The sequence below is a fragment of the Carassius gibelio genome, chromosome B8, assembly GCF_023724105.1.
Source record: "Carassius gibelio isolate Cgi1373 ecotype wild population from Czech Republic chromosome B8, carGib1.2-hapl.c, whole genome shotgun sequence".
Taxonomy (NCBI): Eukaryota; Metazoa; Chordata; class Actinopteri; order Cypriniformes; family Cyprinidae; genus Carassius; species Carassius gibelio.
Window position 1 is genome coordinate 27,367,967 of NC_068403.1, and position 14,827 is coordinate 27,382,793.

Sequence of the window (14,827 nt, forward strand, 5' to 3'; positions counted from 1 at the left end):
GGAGTTTAACTGGCCATCAGTAAACGATCCCTGGGTGACTTCCAGTCTTTTACAACTGTGGTCTTGATCTGTACACTTAACGTTACAGTGGCGAAGATAAACTGTCCTAAAGTTCCTTTACATAACTTAGATCAAAACAATTTAAGATATTTATTTATTTACAATTTGTTGCACTTCACGTGGCAATGCTAGTCTGATGCAACGGTGTGTCAACAGAAGCGTCCCGATTATTGGTGGAAGGATGCACAAATCTGATTGGATACTTCATGGTTCGTTCCAATCCGAATGCACGCTTGCTGAGCTGTGCTCCCGTGGGGCTGGAATTGTGTGCAGGAAGAGAAATGGCGGACGCGGTGTCTATCTTCATGTCAATTGGCCTCAGTGAGCAGAAAGCTAAGGAAACATTGAAAAATGAAGCACTCTCATCAACACTCAAGACGGCGATCCAACAGGTACATAGTTCATTAATACGTATAATAAACCAGTTGTTGCTGTGCGCTGTCGATCTCACCATCCTCTCTACAAAACTTACGTGTCAGTTTCTTCACTCGTTACATTTATAAGAAGTATTTGGAAAACACTTGTAATATTATTGCCGATGTTACTGTTTATTTTTCAGGCTCAAGGGCTGCTGGGTTCCGCTAGCATTGATAAGACTGCAGGCACTATGCTGTATAATATGGTGACACGACTCAAAGACTCCACTCAACTGTCTTTCCTCACAGAATACATCATTACACGAAAAATTACTTCAGAACTGCAGCTGTCAGGTTATCTGATTGTCTTTACTCTTTACTTTTCTGTAACTTTGTGTTTTTTTCCCCAGTGTCTATGTTTTTGTTTTCTATATGTACTGTAGAGATCAGTAAAATTAGTAAATACGTATTTTTTTGTTAAATGCATTTAATGTGATTATAAAAATTATGCATATGTTTTGTGCATTTCTAGTGCATTCATTTTCTAATAAAACTTAGTGTTTTTAAATGATGGTAATATTATTTTTATTGCAAGAAAACAAACAACACTTAATTTGAAGAAAATAATATAAAATGAAAGTGAATATGTAAAAATGTGCCTTAACTTGTACAAAAATGGGTCATAATTCTAAATAAACTTCTTTTTCTTATTGTTATCTGCGAGATTAAGAGGTTTTACATTAAAGCTGCAGTAGGTAACTTTTGTAAAAATATATTTTTTACATATTTGTTAAACCTGTCATTATGTCCTGACAGTAGAATATGAGACAGATAATCTGTGAAAAAATCAAGCTCCTCTGGCTCCTCCCAGTGCTCCTATTGCCATTTGCAGAAAGTCATCCGCTCCCGGTAAGAAACAACCAATCAGAGCTGCGGTTCGTAACTTTGTTTGTATTCAAAATGTAGAAAAATGTATATAATAAGCGAGTACACCATGAATCCATTTTCCAAACCATTTTTTTTAGCTTGTCCTGAATCACTAGGGTGCACCTATAGTAAGTGTTTATATTCAGACTATTTTAGATTGCTTCGGGGGTACCGCGGCGGAGTAACCCAGTACCTTTGTGATTCTTCATAGACATAAACAGAGCGAAGTAGCTCCGGCTACGATGTTCTTCCGCAAGATGTAAGCAGTTCTGTTTATTAACCGCTTGAGCGTCAAAAGTTACCAACTGCAGCTTTAAAGCATCCCTCACATAAGTATAAGCCAATTAAATTCAGCTGTAATTGTGTGACTTTTCAATGCACAGTGAATGTACTTACACCGTAATCATGATTACGAGAAATCGAAAACAAGACATGCAACTTGTTTACCTTGGCGAGATTGATTAGACAAAGAGATATTGACATAATTTGAAAAGTAAACTCAAATATAAATGTGAAGAGAAAACTATAAAAGAAGATTAGATTCTCAGAAATATCTGTATCTATCAGCACTACTAAATAAACCACCATATGATGTTAATGCTCGTTAGCGAGACCCTTTGTCATGGTTTAGAGTGCTTCAATAATTTGCATTTCACCACTTGCTGACATTTTTATTTCTGAAATTTATCTCAGCGGCGTTGGACTTTATAAAAAGCCACCCACAGGAGAATCTGGATCGATTTGAGTTTGAGGCTGCCTGTGGCGTGGGAGTTGTCGTTACACCTGAGCAGATAGAAGATGCGGTAAGGATACTTCATTTACCAGGGTTTTTTTACATAACATTTACATTTAGTCATTTAGCAGACACTTTTATCCAAAGCGACTTACAAATGAGGACAATGGAAGCTATCAAAATCAATCAAAAGAGCAATGATATGCAAGTGCTATAACAAGTCTCAGTTAACTTATTACAGTACACACAGCAAGGTTCTTTTCCTTATTTTTATTATTACTAATTTCAGAATGTTGTTATTGTTTTAGATGAAAACTGAGATTCTTTTAAAAGGTTCCTATTAGGTCATTGATGACGCAAAATGTTATGTGCGTTAAATATACGCGATGGCCGGATCAACATTTTGTCCAACGTTATATACCCAATCCAGGGGGTTTTCTGCATTGATCTTTTTTTTTGGCAGCTGTCAAAGCCTTATTTGATCGGTGAGTGATGTAGAATAGAATGACTGCTGCGCCTGACAGGGCGCGTACGAGAGAGAGCCCGAGCTGCGCGCCCACTCAAACAACACGAGCGCTTCTTGCTCTCTCTCTCCCTTGTGCATATTAATCAAAATCATTAAACACAATAGAAAAAGGGCGAAACACCAAAGTTTCACGCGCGCTCGCGCACTCACAGTCTTCAAACTACACGAGCTCTCTCTCTCTATCTCTCTCAATCTCTCTCTCTCTCCCTTGTGCATATTATTAACCAAAATCATTAAACACGATAGAAAAAAGGCGGAACGCCAAAATTTCACGTGGAGCATTCAGAGATTTTTTTTTTTTCTCCATCACAGGCTGCTGGCTCCAACAGTTAATTTTTATTTTTTTTGGAAAAGCACTCTCTGTGTTAGCTTAAAGCCCTCAAGTTTACATTGGTTACTGTATTCTTTCAATTGCTCTAAACAAGTATTTTGGGTGACCTTTTTTATTGAATGCTAGACATCAAGTTGTTGTTATTTTCATCTAAAATAACTTTTTTTCAGTAAGCTAGGCCCTATGTGTTCAGTAAGCTATGTGTTTTCAAGGCTTCAAGGTTTTATTGAATGCTATCTCTATACAAGTGCAAAGTAATGCATTCTTAGTCAGTCTTTTATTTTGCAATTTTAAGAGCAATAAACATATATTGCAATGTTAAGGAATTCATGTTTTTTTTCATTCAGATATGTTAATCAACATGTATAAATTGTTAGTAGTCAATTAATTGGGAGATAATTGAATCGGTCTGAAAAAATTAATCGTTAGATTAATCGATGCATCGAAAAAATAATCGCTAGATTAATCGTTTAAAAAATAATCGTTTATCCCAGCCCTAGTTCCTATGTATGCTGGACATTCATTGACTACTTTTTCTTCGCTGTCTGCTCCAGCTCATTCAAAAGTTTATGATGATAATGAGAAATACCAGTTTCGTGTCTTTGTTCTCATTTATTTTTTATTGTTTATATAGTAGCCAAGGATTGAATTGGCAGTGAGTTTAATTAGTTACCTCTTATGTAATTGAACTTATTACTGTGTGTACACAATATTTTTATACAATACAATAGTGAATTTAACATCAAAATTAAAAGTCTAACCTTGAAATGCATGCTTTTTATGTAACCTTCTCACTTCTCAAGTATATTGGTAACGCCTCAGTGTCCAATTCTCACTATTAACTTGTTATTAGCATATTACTGGGATATTGGCTATTTATTATTACTTAAAAAGCACATATTAATGTCTCATTCTGAAAGACCTTATTCTAAATCCTTAATCCTACCCAAAATAATTGTCAAGAACTACTTCAAATTAGTTAGTATTAATAAACAGTAAGGCAAAAGTATAGTTAGTGTAAGTTAGTGAGAATTGGAGAAATTAATTTATGTAGTTATCCATTATTTATTTGAAAGAATTAAAAGAAATGTTAAAGAAGTTTTCAATTAGTGCTTCATGAATTCTAATCGCTCTTTGCATATTAATTATTTGATAATTCCACAGGTTGAATTGATTATCAGGAAGCACAAAGATCAGCTGTTGGCAGAGAGATATCGCTTTAACATGGGGATACTCATGGGTGAGGCAGCATATCATATTTGTGTGAATACAGTCATGTGTGGGGCTGCTGAGGAATGGTTTCGGTTTGTGCTCTTCAGGTGAGGCCAGGACTGCTCTCAAATGGGCTGATGGGAAGATTGTCAAGAATGAAGTGGATATGCAGGTTCGTGTGACAGTTTTACTACCTTGCTCAAATCAGTCCGAATCATTGTGTGTATGAGCACTGAAACTTTGCATTGTTTCTCAGGTGCTTCACCTTCTGGGTCCAAAAACTGAGGCAGATCTGGAGAAAAAGCAGAAGGTATATTTTTACTTTCTCTGTTTTCTTGTGGCACACACATAACCCCTTTTCTTCGGAAACACTGCTTGTGAGGATCTGTTGCAAACCATAACAAATTGAAATCTCTCATAACATTTTCTATAAATTATGTAGCAGTATATAGGCAGTTTATGTTGTACCGGCCTAAAAAAACTGCTGCATCATTACAGTGCTTGATTGCAAGTCTTATTCCTGGTTTTAGACTTCCAAAGTAATTTGTCTTTATGCATTTATAAGCTTTGATGTAGCAGTTAGTTATGAAGTAATGTACTAATAAAAAACACTTAAAATCTGAGACAGAACTAATCACACTGTTCCCCAGGTGCTTTCTGTGTGTTCATTTTGACAGCAAATTTTGATTGAGTTTTAGTCATAGTTATTTGAATAAAATGGCATTTTGTAGGGACCTTGTCAATCAGAACAGTTAATTCATAAAGCTCTGTTCTAAAGAGCTAGTTATCTGAATCAGGTTACATAAGAGAGGCATGAAAAATATGCAGAGCGAGGGTACGTAAGGACTGGAATTGAAAACCACTTATGTATTTAATCAACACGTATCATCATGTCGCCTTAATCTTGCATCTTACCTCCATACCATGCATATGTTTTAATCCCTGAATGAGTTGTTGTTGTTGAGCAAGAACAACAGAAACAGGTTTAACAGTTGTTCCTTTTGAAGCATGCACAGAGCAGGGCGAGTTTTGGCTACACCACTGTAGGGGTGTAAGAAAATATCAATACTCATGAGTATCGCTATATTTTGTTTGGCGTTACTCTATCGATTCTCAAAAACGTAAAGTCGATATAAAAAAAAAATCATACAATATTCATGGCGGTTGTTTCGTTTCTAGTTTATTTACCAACCGCTAGATGGGAGTCATCATCTCTGAACAAATCCTGAGTGACAGGAAATGCTAGCATTAGAGCACACCACTTATGTTAGTGTAAATGTAGTTCACTGCTAATAATGGATGGTGAAAGATTTGTCCCAGTTCATGTTTCGGTGTACAAAGATGAAGTGTTCTGTCATTTAGGCTTTTGTGGTAACGTCCACTGCGGGACTGCGGCACTGCTTGCTGCTCAATGGACCTTTTAGCCCAAACTAACTCCGATGCTTTGCATTGCAAAAGGCTTAATTTCTAGGGCTTAATTTCCTGTTATTGCTCAAAGTTCCGTTTTTTGAATTATTGTTTTGTGTTTTATAATAATTGTACACCTTTTAATGTATGCAATAATAGAAATCCATTAAACGACAACACCATTGCATCTAAAGTACTGCATCCATATTTTTTCAACTGTTTTATATACCGTACCCACTTTTATTGGTTTTATATTGTTTTATTTTCTTAAAGGATCCTGCAAGCACTTTAATTTATCCCCCTTAACTCATATTGCACAAAAAGTGATTCAATAACAATGAATGTTACAGGGACTGATTATTACAAATGCAGATCCCACTGTGTTCTGGTTAAACTATTTTTATTTATTTATGCTAAGGTTTGCTTATGGTGGGTTAATGACAGCTTTCCTAACAATATATATATTATTCCTAAAATAAGAAATATCCCAATATATCGCCTTGCTTACAGTATCGCAGTGTTTTGCAATATATCGTATTGCAACCCGTATCGTCATGTTTATCGTATCGCCAGATTCTTGCCAATACACAGCCCTACACCACTATCACCCGCAGCATACTGGTTTAAAGTGAGTAACAGACATTTCTGTTGCTGTTATGTGAAGCATGCTGCTGTGAAATGTTTTTTTTTCTCTTATCACAGGGTGCCAAACCCAAAGCTGCAGAGAAAGATGTGAAGATTGAGCAGGTTGCAAATGGTAAGACAAAGAAACCTGAGATGTTTTTTTTTTCTCATCAATTTAATGTGACTCATGAATCTTTGGTTGTATGTAAAGTTTGGGCAGTAAGGTGATATATTGTGGCGACAATACAAATGTTCTTTTGAAGAGATTTTGCTATACCGTGGACATTGTGGTACTGTAAGTAAATATTGCCATGCAAAGCAGGGCTGTTCAATGTCAGCATAAAAACTGAAGTTGCAATAATCTATTTGCAATCTGAAGTTGCAATTAACTATTGTGATGTATATATCTGTATGAAATGGCTGCTCAAATGAGAAAAATGTAGGGTTGGACTTGATCTAGTCCATCAGGAAATTATTGAATCATTGTAGTTTGCTAACTGTTACATTCTCATGTGACTCTCAGGTTACTGGAGGGCGGGGATTTTTACACAGCCCTTGTACCAGTGCAAATCAGAAAGATTTGAAAGAAATATTTTGGATTGAAGTGGGCATGAAATATAAATTCACATAATAATCCATCTATTTTGAAGGTGAATGTTCTACATGTTGACAGACAAATCGATGACAGTAATTAATAGAAACAACTTCTTGACCTGATCTTGAAGTGAAAGCTATAGGCTTCTCTCTGGTGACGTATGCTGGACTTCTCCAGTAATTGAGTAATGTTAACCCTGCAAGCTCACATTCATCTGCCTCCATTCTGGAGTGCAACACCATCCATTTGACAATGGATTAAAAAATAAATGTGTAAAATAAACATACTTATACTTTAGATGACAAATAATTTTTATTTACAAATAAATAAATATTTAATAAAAAAAATATAATTAAAAAGGAAGTAAAACACGGTAACCAACAGGGCACTCAGTATTCTAGGAAGTTTGTGTGGGTAGGGAATAATATTTTTTCAAATAAAGCCAGGGTCACACTCATTTTACATGCAGCACTGAGAAAATTACTATTAATTAGTATGACAGTTTGCAAATGCACAAAGCACAGCATAATTTGAAATCATGAGTTTAGAGTATTCAATTAACACAGACTGACCAGAGAACACTTGATCATGCTGGATAAAAATGCACACTTCAAGATCTCACAGCTAGATGTCACTAAGTTTGCAAGGTTTGTGAAATTAAATATTCATTAGCCATTCAAAGATTTGTTTAAATGATATAAATGCGTATTTGCTCAATGCCAACGACAAATGAGAAAGTATTACAATGTTTGCCTTTCTATTACTAATAATATAAAAGCAATCGTTATCATACTTGTTGTATATATTTATTCCTTTGTTTAACCTTTCCATCTGATTATTAGACAGAACCGAGCACTGTTGCTTAGGAGCTGCCATTCTCAGCACCGTCAAAATAAAAGTCCAGCCTCTAACACATCAGCCAAAAAAAATAATAATCTATTGGCTCAGGTTACTTATGTAACCATGGTTCCCTTAGTAGGAAACAAGACACTGTGTCCTCTAGAGGTCGCTTTGGGGAATGCATCATTGTGACCCATTTCTGAAGCATACAGTGAATAACAGCAAAAACACATTGGCCGGCGACAACCCATGACATCACTACCGGTGCGAATATAGTATAATAGGCACTGGGTGAACATATATTCGGACAATAATTCGGACAAAAATAAGACTGAAGGGGCTTAGATGGCAAGGAGGGAGTATTAATAGAGGACGACTCGCCTTTAGAGAGATAGCTTGCCAGTCTCTTCTACAGGGGGCATCCTCCCATGCTCTCAACTTATATGCTTTAATCGATGGATTCATGAGGAAAATGGACTCATCCATTCCTTCTTGATCTCTGTATGGAGATCAGAAAGAAATGGAAAACTCACCTGGACCTGGACTTGCTTACACGGCAAGTCCAGCATTCCTGTTATGAGATCCATTACCTCCAACAGCTCGTCATATGCAGGGCAGAACCCAGCTAAGCACTGGCCCATGGATTAGACTAGGTTAAGGAAATAACATCATCCTCCAGTTGCTCTCTCTCATCCACAGCCAACGAGCATGAGATGGAAAGTCCCTCTTTAAAGTCATCAGGCAGATCTGCCTGTGATCGCCACAAGCTCAATCTCATCTGTGCCTCAGCAGCGGTGGGTCCTGGACCGTGGGAAGCTGGCCAACGTGTTGTTGGTGTTCTTCAATGTATTCTTCAGACACGGGTCATGACAATGTGTTCCCCATAGCGACCCCTAGAGGACCCAGTTCGAAGTTCCCTTAAAAGGGAACCAATAGTTACAATATGCATCACGACTAAACATGCATCGTTTAAAAAAAAAAAAAACTTTGTTTTTCCAGTCACTACAATGCAGAAACTTCAGATAGTATATTTGAAAAGCTCAGTTTTTGCTGGATAAAAACACAGTCTTACTGTAGAACGGAGAGAAACTTTCAAAAGTATAAAGATTAGTGCACACGTAGCCTAAGTGATGACGAAAATGTAATTTTTTGGGCAAACAGTCTTTTAAAGAGATCACCTAAAATGCATAAATTAAATCTGCTAATCATAGGCAAGGCAATGCAAGTTTATAATAAATATAAAATAAAGTATATAAAAAATACGCAAAATACAGTGCAATCAGTTTGGACATTGCCTAGTGCTCATTCAATAAATGCACAGCTAAACAGATGCATTTTGAATCTAGATTTAAATGTGACTAGTGTTTTAGCACATCTGATCTCTTCTGGAAGCTCATTCCAGCTGCAGGCAGCATAGTAACTAAAGGCGGACTCCCCTTGTTTTGTGTGAACCCTTGGTATTTCTAACTGACTCAATCCTAATGATCTGAGTGCTCTGTTAAGTTTATATTCAGTGAACATATCTGCAATATATTTTGGTCCTAGGTCATTGAGTGATTTCTAAACGAGTAAAATTACTTTAAAATCAATCCTAAATATAACTGGAACATACAATATACAGCTATTATATCTCTTCACAATACTTGGATAAAACCCTCAGATATATGGATTCATTTTAAGGTGGCTTAATATTTGATTAAAAAGCAACAGAAGCAACCTAGAACCCACATTTTTTCTTCATAAAATCTGTTTTCGCTTTATAGGTGAAGCGAACACAGAGGGGAAATCATTGATGGAGCAGCTGAGAGGAGAGGCGCTCAAGTTCCATAAGCCAGGTGAGACTTGTTGATCATTGGCAGCTTCCCTGGCACCATCAGGAGAAAACTGGCTAAAAGTAAATAATGATGCTTATTGTTATCTCTCTTTAGGGGAGAATTACAAGACTGAAGGTTATGTTGTAACACCCAACACCATGAATTTGCTGAAGAAGCACTTGGAAGAGACTGGAGGACAGGTATGACCTGAATGCAAGTTTACTAAATGATGCTTAAAAGTCTTTTGGTTAGCATCATCCATTATCCTGCATGGCCTAGGTTTCATCAGAGGTGACAGAGGTTATTGCATTCTGATGAAAGATTAAGAAGAGAAACGAGAAGAAGATTAGGAATTTTTTTTTTTTTTTTTTTTTTTTTGGTGACTTGCTGATATTTTAACAATGGAACAATTTTGTCCGATACTGAAATTTCAATTATTGGTATTATATTTTTATTTGGCCTGTTCGGTTTGCTATAGATAATGTTTGACTAAATCTTTTTTTTATCATTATTATACATATTTTTTATTGCAGTCACTGTTTAAATGCTTATTTTTCAACAACAAATTAGTGTAGAAACACAATTATTAAAAATGACATGCTGATTTTGGTATCAGGTTTTTTTTAGAAACTAAACTGAGCTAATACATACTGACGTAATATTTAGTTTGAATCCAAATCTCACTTTTCTTCCACTTCTTTGTAGGTCCGCACCCGTTTTCCCCCTGAGCCTAATGGGATTCTGCATATTGGTCATGCCAAAGCAATCAATTTCAATTTTGGTTTTGCCAAGGTACACACAAACACAGACTCATATGAACCATGTCTAACAAGAAATTCCTTTCTGACATTGTGTCTGTTTGAAGGCCAATAATGGCATCTGTTTCCTGCGTTATGATGACACAAATCCCGAGAAAGAGGAGGAGAAGTACTTTACTGCCATCAAAGAAATGGTGGAGTGGCTTGGTGAGTATTAAGAGCTGACTTGCTTGAGCAGTCAGACTAAACCTGATTGCAGTTTACAGCTGATATTCAATGTGTAGTTCACTCAAACATGAAAAGCAGACACTTAAAGGGTTAGTTCAGCCAAAAATCGGGATGTGTTTTACTCACCATAGAGTAATCACCACTTTCTGCTTCAAACGAATCCAGTCTGAGTTATATTACAAATTTTCTTTGATCTTTCAAGCTGTTTAATGCCACTCAGCGGTTGTCAGCAGCAACAGTGAACTAACCCTTTAAATGTCTGATGTGCCACCCTTTATAGCAGTATGTGCTTCCAATGCATTACGCATATAAACAATTTAGAAAAAGATTTAAAAGGAAAAATAAAATGAAAGGGCTTTGTATTGGATGAAAGATATTACAGTGTTTCAAATGTGAACTTTTCTATTAAAGAGCCTTCTTCAAACATGTTGTTGATGTTGATGTTTGCTTGTTTGTTCTTCTTTCTCACTTAGGGTACAAACCATACGCTGTCACACACGCCTCTGATCACTTCCAGCTTCTCTATGATCTTGCTGTTGATCTTATTCGCAGGTGGGATTACAAATCTGACACCATATGCTTTGCATGATTTTTTTTTAGACTTTCTTTCATAGTAATGAACTTGGTAAACTTTTACTTTAAAAGATAGGATAAAGGAGAATGTGAAAGTACGTGAAAACAGTGGGAAATTCAGCATTTGTGTGCGGTGAGCATGTCGGAAGATTAAATACCATCTGAAGTATGGACATGCACATAAACTAATAACTATATTCAGTGATGATGTACAGTGCCGTTCAAAAGATTGCGATCAGTAAGATTTTGAATGTTTTTTTTAAAGATGTTTCTTATGCTTATCAAGGCTGCATTTATTTAATCAAAAATACAGAAAGAAAATAATTTTGTGAAATATATTATTGCAATTTAAAATAAGTTTTCTTTTTTATATATACTTTAAAATAGAATTTATTCCTGTGAAGCAAAGCTGAATTTTCAGCATGATTAGTCCAGTCTTCAGTGTCATATGATCCTACAAATTTTTTAAGAGAAGATTTATATTTTGAATAAATGCTTTTTTCTTTTTTCTTTTACAGAAGAAAGTATCCCAGTTTTAAAAATAAAAAAATATCAAGCAGAACAACAGTTTTAACACTGATAATAAATCAGCATATTAGACTGGACACTGAAGACTGGAGTAATGGCTGATTAAAATTGTAGTAGTGCGTCACAGAAATAAATTGTAATTTAAAGTATATTGGAAAAATATTAGTATTATAAAATATTAGTTGCAATAATATTTATATTTCACAATTTTTTTCTGTTTTTGATCAAATAAACATAGCCTTGATCTTTATTAGAGACTCCAAACATTTGAACAACAGTGTAACAGTGTAAACAGTGTAAAAAAAAAAAAATATATTTTTGATTAAAACAAAAAGTGGCCATGTAAGTGTGGCTACTGATTCACAATCACTATGCTTTCTAACTGGATAGATCGATATCATTGAAGTTTATTTGACTTTGTGTTATACTGTGTTGCCTTATTGTTTTTACAGCAGTGGAATTACCATAGCGGTGACATTAATGTGTGCTGGATCTGAATGTGGTTTATATGATAGACTAATGATCAATTTTTGTTTGTGTGTCAGGGGTCATGCATATGTGTGCCACCAGCGTGGAGAGGAACTCAAGGGTCACAACATCCCTCCCTCCCCCTGGAGAGAGCGACCTGTGGAAGAATCTTTGCTTTTGTTTGACAGGATGAAAAAGGGCATGTTTGCAGAGGGAGAAGTCACTCTCAGAATGAAGATGGTGATGGAAGATGGAAAAATGGACCCTGTGGCATACCGAATCAAATACACGCCACATCACAGGACAGGAAACACTTGGTAAGACACTTTATTTTGCTCATGTGGTGTGATTTTTGTTTATTGTCGTAATGCCATACTTTCTTGTGTCCTGTGCACAGGTGCATATACCCAACGTATGATTACACACACTGTCTTTGTGACTCCATCGAGAACATCACTCACTCACTGTGCACCAAAGAGTTTCAGGCCAGGTATGTCAACATTAATAATAATAATAATAATAATAATAATAATAAAATATTTATATTTAAATTATGTTTACTTCAATTTGTTGTTGAAAAATAAACATTTTAATTGTGACCTTAATATATTTTCATGATAAATTTATTCAAACATGCATTAAATAAAACTTCACTAACAGGTTAATTAAAATCTAATAATTATGTAGTATATTTAGCGTATATTTAGGAAAATTATCTAGCTTTTTTTCTAATTGACTAACAAGTGTTAACAACATTACATTACTAACAACATTAATTGGCTTTCTTGAGATAATCATTATGTGTAGAGATGAAACGATAAGAAACTCAATTATAGTGATCAAAATGATCGACAAATGATTCACAGAATCGTTACAGTTTTGTTTAAATGTGTGGTAAAAGGAAATGTTCAGTCACCCAAAATCAAGTATTGATTTGATACACACAATAAAATCATTCACCATACCAACAAATACAATTAGCAGTGCTATGCACTTTGTGTTTGCATAAACTTTAAAATAATAACATTAATACTGATAGATTAGTTTTAAATGAACAAAGGTGTTGGTTGGGTGACTCAGAGCATAGCATGTTATCTACTCAAATGTACTTCATGTTCAAGAAAAGTTTTGACCAAAAACTTAAACCTCACATTTCAGCCTTTTATTTGTAATTAAAAAAAAAAAAAACCTAAGGTACTTTATCTGTACACTATTAATTATATTTAGTGACATTTTATTCACTCAACACCTGAAAAGATCCATCTTGGAATTTAAGAATCTATATTGGTTCATCAAAGTATTCATCAATTAAATAAAACTTGATTTATCGACGTATCAGAGACGGTTCACTTTTATTTTTCAGCCGGTTTTGTTCTGGAATAATTGTTTTCAATTTTGTTTCTCCATATGGATTTCAAAATTACCTTAAATACATATTATATTTTAATACTGTGGTTTTCAACCACAACATTTTTAATCTCTCCTTTTACACACTCATTTCAGGTCATATAATATGGGCCTTGATATTCACACGAGCTTATACATTGTTTGTACTGCAGACATTGTGCTTATAAATGTAAACTGTTATGCAGTGATATACAGAGTACTGAATGATGATACTGAAGATACTGCAATGTCTACTCAGCATTCAGGGCTCCAGTGATCCATATATATTTGCAGTTAAGGACAACTTTTTTAAATAAAGCTAAAATAATATGTTTTAAACAGCAAAACTTTAGAGCACCCAGTCAGTGTTTTAATATTTGTACACTATATTGAATAATTAATTTCTTTATGAAAATGAAGTTGGATTTATAATTAGGGCCGGGACTCGATTAAAAAAATTAATCTAATTAATTAGAGGCTTTGTAATTGATTAATCGAAATTAATCGCATTTTAATCGCATATAAATATTTGACCTGAGAACAGTGAGAAGTAATTTTTTTTCACATGGATTTATAGTATACCATTGAATAATGACTGAATACATAAGCTTAAGCAACAAAATATTGTTTATCTTTGTTCAACCAAGTCTAGCAGACCAGTGCAATTTTTGCCATGAAGTGTAGCAATAGCATATTTAGAAACAATTTAGAAATATTACATTTCAGAAATTCAGGAAGCTTATAGGTGCTGGAACCTTCTGTAAAGTGTTTTTTAAGTAAAACACAATACTGTCAATTACATTCAGAACATTGGAAACACTGACTATTAGAAAACATCTCTCTGTTGCTTCAGAGGCCATAACACACTAAGTCCAACTCTCAATAACCTTGGCCAAAACAATAAAGAGTTCAATAAAGAATAATACATAGTTCAACATAAAGTGTAAAGTCCACGCTAGCTGCTATATGTTTTGCGTTGAGGTGATCCTTGAGGTTCAATGTGCTGCGGTGATATGCAAACTGCGAAGTTTGCGAACGCTAGTTGGTGCTCTAGTATAATCGGTCCGATGAAACTCATCCAGTGAGAAACGTTCCGCTGTGCAAAAATATGTTATTAAAAATTTGGGATTTTTTTTTTTCCTGTAATTAATTAATCTTAGTTAACGCGTTATTTTTTGTGTAATTAATTAATCTCAATTAACGCGTTAAAGTCCCGGCCCTATTTATAATATAACATTGCTTTACATACTAAATGCCTGTTTTTGTCTCTCTTTCAGACGATCCTCATATTTCTGGTTGTGTAACGCTCTGGATTTGTACTGTCCGGTGCAGTGGGAATATGGCAGACTCAATCTCACTTACACTGTTGTTTCCAAGAGGAAGATCATTAAACTGGTGGAAACTGGAGTTGTTAGGTAACACATACATAACATTTTTGTGTGTCATTTAATTGTTAACTGG

The 14,827-nt window shown here is 35.0% G+C and overlaps 1 protein-coding gene across 1 annotated transcript in view; it reads left to right on the top strand.

The window, feature by feature from the left end:
• The window catches only part of LOC127963152 (glutamine--tRNA ligase), a 30,334-nt gene that overhangs the window by 12,408 nt on the left and 3,099 nt on the right, over nt 1-14,827 (top strand). The window contains exons 2-16 of the mRNA XM_052562904.1: nt 217-452; nt 620-770; nt 2,037-2,146; nt 4,098-4,173; nt 4,253-4,317; nt 4,402-4,455; nt 6,255-6,309; nt 9,375-9,446; nt 9,540-9,625; nt 10,131-10,217; nt 10,291-10,390; nt 10,885-10,963; nt 12,058-12,297; nt 12,378-12,470; nt 14,644-14,781. Coding sequence (XP_052418864.1) covers nt 217-452; nt 620-770; nt 2,037-2,146; nt 4,098-4,173; nt 4,253-4,317; nt 4,402-4,455; nt 6,255-6,309; nt 9,375-9,446; nt 9,540-9,625; nt 10,131-10,217; nt 10,291-10,390; nt 10,885-10,963; nt 12,058-12,297; nt 12,378-12,470; nt 14,644-14,781 — 1,642 coding nt within the window. The remainder of the gene's footprint in view (nt 1-216; nt 453-619; nt 771-2,036; nt 2,147-4,097; nt 4,174-4,252; nt 4,318-4,401; nt 4,456-6,254; nt 6,310-9,374; nt 9,447-9,539; nt 9,626-10,130; nt 10,218-10,290; nt 10,391-10,884; nt 10,964-12,057; nt 12,298-12,377; nt 12,471-14,643; nt 14,782-14,827) is intronic.